General features: G+C 34.0%; 1 protein-coding gene across 1 annotated transcript; it reads right to left on the bottom strand.

Moving 5' to 3' along the window:
• Positions 1-324: 324 nt before the first annotated feature.
• On the bottom strand, positions 325-2408 carry LOC132060874 (5-OH-xanthotoxin synthase-like). The gene is made up of 2 exons (XM_059453776.1): positions 1515-2408; positions 325-924 (listed from the first exon to the last, which is right to left on the bottom strand). The coding sequence occupies exons 1-2, from the start codon at positions 2406-2408 to the stop codon at positions 325-327; spliced, it is 1494 nt and encodes a 497-aa protein (XP_059309759.1).
• Positions 2409-5901: the final 3493 nt, after the last annotated feature.

Genomic DNA, 5901 nt, shown 5'->3' with positions numbered 1-5901 from the left:
AAAGTGAATAAAGGGTACAATTATCCTTTTATGAGCACTAGTATTAATTCTTTGCTAAAAATTATATATCAGAGGGTTCGTCTCAAAAGTTGAAACTTAGGGCGAATTTAGGATTAAAATATGACACTCCTAAGATTCAGTGCAGTGCAAAGTGAATCCAGAATTTAAAGTCAGTAAATTCAGCATGCAGATGATTTTATTATATTTTCTCAAATTTAAATGTGTTTTAGACATGTATACATAATTCTTAAGTAAAACATAATGAATTCGACTAACTTCATAGAACTCGGTTTAGATCCTTATCAGAGGATAGCTTACATGAATCTACAGATAATTCTTAGGCATAAGGTAAAGCTCATTTTTCTTATGCATGGTAATTCCAGGCCTAACATCTATGTCAATGTCCTCTTTTTTCATTCCACAAGGTAACTCCCAATCAAACGCGTAAAGAAGATTTGACAACACAAGTTCCGTGGATATAACCCCAAGTGTAATCCCTGGGCACCCTCTTCTTCCTGCTCCAAATGGAATTAGCTCATAGTCTTTTCCCTTGAAATCGATATCATTATTCAAGAATCTCTCAGGTATAAATTCTTCTGAATTTTCCCATACTTCAGGATCCCTTGCAATTGCCCATGAGTTAACTTGAATTATAGTTCCCGACTGAATTTCATACCCTTCTAATGTGGATTTTTTCATCGATTCTCTTGGCACTAGGAGTGGAACTGGTGGATATAATCTAAATGTCTCTTTTATCACTGCTTTGAGATAAGACATATTTTGAATATCATCTTCATTCACAATGCCTTTAACTCCAATCGATTTTCTTATTTCTTCTTGGACTTTCTTCATGGATTTTGGATTCTTCATCAAGGCTGTCATAGCCCATACTATTGCAGCTGCGCTAGTGTCTGATCCAAAGAACTAATACATTCTACACAAGTAAATTGATGTGGAAAGAAGATAAAAATTGTCAATTAATGAGAAATTCTCAAGGCAATCATAAATACATTTGTACTCCACTTATTGCACGTCTATTAATGTGGCAAAATCAATCTAAATAATCCACCCAACAAAGTTTAAACTGACACGTCTGTTGACTTTATCCTAGGGGTTAATTCGAAACAAGGTATTGGGTTAAAATTAACGAGTCAAATAATGCAACCCCCAAATTGCAATCCGAAATTACATATACAAAATCAGATTTGGAGATAATTGGAAATTATGAAAAATCTGAAATAATATAAGCTAATAATTTAATAAAAATAAAATAGCTTTCAGATTATTTCAAAAAGCAACATAAAAGGGAGGGGGAGTTTCGGATCATGTTGGACCCGTCATTTGACCTAGCTTTCTCAACCCAGCTAATTTTTACTCAAGTAAAGTTTGAGCGGGTAGGATCATGATCCAATTTGACCCACCCATGTCTGATCCAACCCGCTCATTTACCATTGGTATATATATACACGTGTGTGTGGGCGCGCGAGTGCACGTGAAATAGGTAGGTTTTAGACATGGAAACTTACCATTAGAAGTCCTTTTATGTCCTCCAAAGTGAGATCAATTGGTGCTGATTTCTCTTTCCTCAATTGAAGCAAAAGATCAATAATATCTCCTTCCATAGATTTTGGCCTACTGGGGTTGTGATGCTGCTCAATGAGTTCTTCATAAAACTCATCTAAATCCTTGAAATTCCTCTCAAGTCTATATGTCAATCCAGTAAGTTTATCAATCCAACCTAAACATGGAAAAAAATCAGACACAAAAAAGCTAGCTATCATAGCTTGCGTTTCAGCCAAAATATAATCAAATCTCTTCCTTTTATGTGCTTCTTCATCAAACCCAACACCAAAAGCAACTCTACAAATAATTGTACTAGTTAGTGAAATCATTAAATTGCTCAAATTTGTAATTTGTGAAGTGGCAGCTTGTTGAGATATTTTCTTAATCATTCTTGAGACTTCATCTTCACGAATTGGACTAAATAATTGTACTTTCTTGAAACTAAATAGATGAAGCACACAAATTTTTCTCATTTCTCTCCAGTAGTCATTGTAAGGTGCAAAGATCATGTCACGACCATTGTAAGACAATTTTTGCTGGCCAAAAATAAAAGGTCTACTACAATATACTAAATCTTGTGTCTTCAATACTTCTTTTGCCAATTTTGCTGAAGAAACTACGATCATTGGGGTAGAAGCAAGTTTCAACGAGAAGATTTTTCCATATTTTTGAGAAAGTTTCCAAAAATAGAGATGAGGGTTCAAAGTATCATATTGATGCAAATTTCCAATGAATGGTAGGCCTATAGGACCTGGTGGCAGTGTGTTTTTTCCAATGTTTTTGGCTTTAGAAAGAAGTAAAATAAGAATGATGGGTAGGGCTACAAAGAGTAGAAAGAGCATCATTTTGTTTGTCTAATTGCCTTGAAACTTGATACGTCCTATATAAATGGATCTTCTGTTAAACTTTCTCTTTTTTTTTTTCTTTTCAATTAAAAGAGTATAATTATCATACATTAATCGTGTAAAAGTTGTCCAGTCACCTAAAATATAAGTGATAATTTTATAGACTCTCTCTCTAGAGGTAAATTCAGGATTTCAAGAGGATGGGTTGGCTCATTAGCTATAGGGTTTCTTGGTTTCTTTTGCCTTTGGTTCATTGCAGCTTAGCACCTATGAAATTTTTTGATTTCTTTTGCCTTTTGGGACTTGGGTAATTAGAAATAAGAGGGGGGGGGGGGGGGAGTTCATTAAATGCAATATAAAAATGAAACGCGTTTTTTACTTTTGGGTAATTAGAATTATAGAAGAAAAAGGATTTAGAATAATATAAAAAGGAAAGTTAAAAGGCTGCTTTAGAAAATAAAAACATAAAAAAGTGCAGGAGCTCGGGTTTGATCCTAAGACCTTGAGGAAATAAACACAGTCCCTAACCAAGTGATGCACTTAGCCTGGTTTGGCCATGTGTTCCTTCAGTTAATATGTATTAGATATATTTTCAGAGTTATATACATAACATATCGAGTTTAGTCGAGTGACCTTGTATTCACGTGGCCCAAATTTTATACATAAATTCGCCTCTGGACGTTTCACTTCGTAACAATAATAACCTCAAAATACTTTACTAGCATCTTTGGCCAAGTTTCTGAGAAGTCAAAAGTGCTATTTAAAAATAACAAAAAGTGTATATTTGAGGTGTTGACCAAATTTTTTAGGGGGGAAATAAGTATTTTTGAGTAGTAGCAGAAGTTATTTTTCATAAGATGAAAAAGGTAGCTTTCCCCCAAAGAACTGAACCTTTGATAAAATAGATCAGCCAAATATAAACTGCTACTCTCTAAAAATGCTTTGATTGTTATTTGTTGGTGACCTGGTTAGAGGCGGAGGGGAGAGTGTTGGCAGCGGATTCGACTGAGAAATCAGTAGGTTTGATTCATATTTTGTATTTATTTTAGAAATTAATTCAATATTTAAAATTATTAATTTAAAATTCAGTAATTTAAAAAAATTCAAGAATTTTAAACAGATAAACTTCAAATTCTAATTCTAACACTGAACTTCTTGTGATTTACAACTAGTGCTCACTTACCTTTTTTGATGTGTAAATTATTTTCATATTGAAGCATGAACAGATAATGCATGAGTGGTCATAGTTTCTTCCATCATCATAAATCAAACAAGGTGTGGTAAGAAAAAACAAGTGGTCGTAGTTTCTTCCATATCTTTCTTGTAAATAGAATAAATCTTTATTCCTCACCGATAAAGATATATCTCTTTCTCATCAAAGAACTATAACATGGGACACTGATCTCATTACCGCTCTCTTTTTATGGGTTTCTAACACGAATTAAAAACTCCCAAAATCAACCCCGAAGACCGACCTTAGGAAGTCGATTTTTTGGATAAACCATCCTCAAAAAGGAGGTCGGTAAAATCCTGACGAAGAAACATGACCTCCTGAGGTCTACCCGATTTTTTGACACCCAACCTGGAAAATATTAAAAATACGGACCTCGTGAGGCCAATAGTTGTATTTACTTATTAATTATTTTTATTAAATGCCGACCACTTGATGTCGGTATTCTTAATTGTTTATATAAATTTTTTATTAGATACCTACCTCTAGAATTTGATTTTTTTTTTTTAAGGACTAACCGACCTCATGAGGTCGATAATATTGAATTTCTTTTTTTTTTTCGGAGAAACCACCTCCTCCCGAGCTCATTTCCCGTGATTTTTTTTTTTTTTTTTTTTTTTTGGCAACCGACCTTAAAGCTTCATACTTGATTTCAGTCCTTAGAGGCTCATGGCTTGTTGGCTTTCAGATATTTTTACGTTATGTTCGAATTTCAGTTTTTCAGTCTATATTAATGACACACTTGAATAGCTTTTGTTGGTGGGCTAAGTTTATTAATACGCTTCAGATAGTTAGAACATGATTCACACCACGAAATGTACAAGATGGATGTCCAATAGTGCCCCCACCCCCCCACCCCCGGCCCCAGTTAGGGGGCGTAACTGTTGGGGATCGAAATAAATATGGCGTCATGCGGAAGTTTACAATTGCAACGACGATAAATAAGACGACAAAGAAAACTATACATATAAAAAGAAAGCATAAACCTATGAGAGACTAATCTCCCACTAAACGAAACTCTTTAATGACTAAATTGTGGAAGTATTATGTGTTTTTGTGTGTCGAGACGATCTTCAATCTATAGAAGTCGAAACTTTTCCTCCAAGAAAGAATCGGTCTCATTTGACATGTCAATAGCAGGTGTATTTCACACACTTGGTCCTGTGAATACCAGTGCTCAGAAGACACATATTTGCCAAGTCAAAATGCCTAACTGGTCACTATATAAGTTTGAGTGTCTATCTTAAAAAACTTAACTGGTCACTATAAAAGTTTGAGTGTCTATCTTAAAAAACTTAACTGGTCACTATAAAAGTTTGAGTGTCTATCTTAAAAAACTTAACTGGTCACAATTATAAAAGTTTGAGTGCGTCTATCTTAAAAACTCGCTGAGTTTAAGAGTCTATCTAGGTATAAATGTAAAAGCATGCTAATATGCTATTAGTTTTCAAGATCTTAATATTCTTTGCTCATTAAGAGAGAAAGAGGGGCTCTCTTGATTTATCAAGGATAGACCATTAAAGAGATTAATGGATGAGGGATAATATATCATAAAAGTGAATAAAAGGGTATAGACCTGGTGGCGGTGTTTTTTTTTCCAATCTTTACAAAGAGTAGAAAGAGCATCATTTTGTTTGTCTAATTGCCTTGACACTTGATACCTCCTATATAAATGGATCTTCTGTTAAACTTTTTCCTTTTTTCTTTTCAATTAAAAGAGTATAATTATCATACATTGACCGTGTAAAAGTTGTCCGGTCACCTAAAATGTAAGTAGTGATAATTTTATAAACTCGCTCTCTAGAGGCGAATCCAGGATTTAAAGAGGATGGATTCACCATTAGCTATGGGGTTTCTTGGTTTCTTTTGCTTTTGGTTCATTGCAGCTCAGTGCCTATGGAATTTTTTGATTTCTTTTGCCTTTTGGGACTTGGGTAATTAGAAATAAAGAGGGGAAAAGTTCATTAGATGCAATATAAAAATGAAACGTATTTTTTACTTTTGGATAATTAGAATTACAGAAGAAAAAGGATTAAGAATAATATAAAAAGGAAAGTTAAAATGCTGCTTTAGAAAATAAAAGCATAAAAAAGTGCAGGAGCTCGGGTTTGATCTTGAGACCTTGAGGAAATAAACACAGTCCCTAACCAAGTGATGCACTTAGCCTGGTTTGGCCATGTGTTCCTTCAGTTAATATGTATTAGATATATTTTCAGAGTTATATACATAACGTATCGAGTTTAGTCGAGTACGTGTATTCAC

Source organism: Lycium ferocissimum, chromosome 6 (assembly GCF_029784015.1).
Source record: "Lycium ferocissimum isolate CSIRO_LF1 chromosome 6, AGI_CSIRO_Lferr_CH_V1, whole genome shotgun sequence".
NCBI classification, from domain to species: domain Eukaryota; kingdom Viridiplantae; phylum Streptophyta; class Magnoliopsida; order Solanales; family Solanaceae; genus Lycium; species Lycium ferocissimum.
This window is presented reverse-complemented; position numbering and strand designations above follow the sequence as displayed.

Bases quoted from the DNA above. Each gene is read 5' to 3' on its own strand.
- LOC132060874 (XM_059453776.1), bottom strand. From the start codon at position 2,408: ATGATGCTCTTTCTACTCTTTGTAGCCCTACCCATCATTCTTATTTTA. The intron at 925-1,514 runs GTCTAAAACCTA...AGAATGTATTAG, and splicing joins TTCTAATGGTAAGTTTCCAT to TTCTTTGGATCAGACACTAG.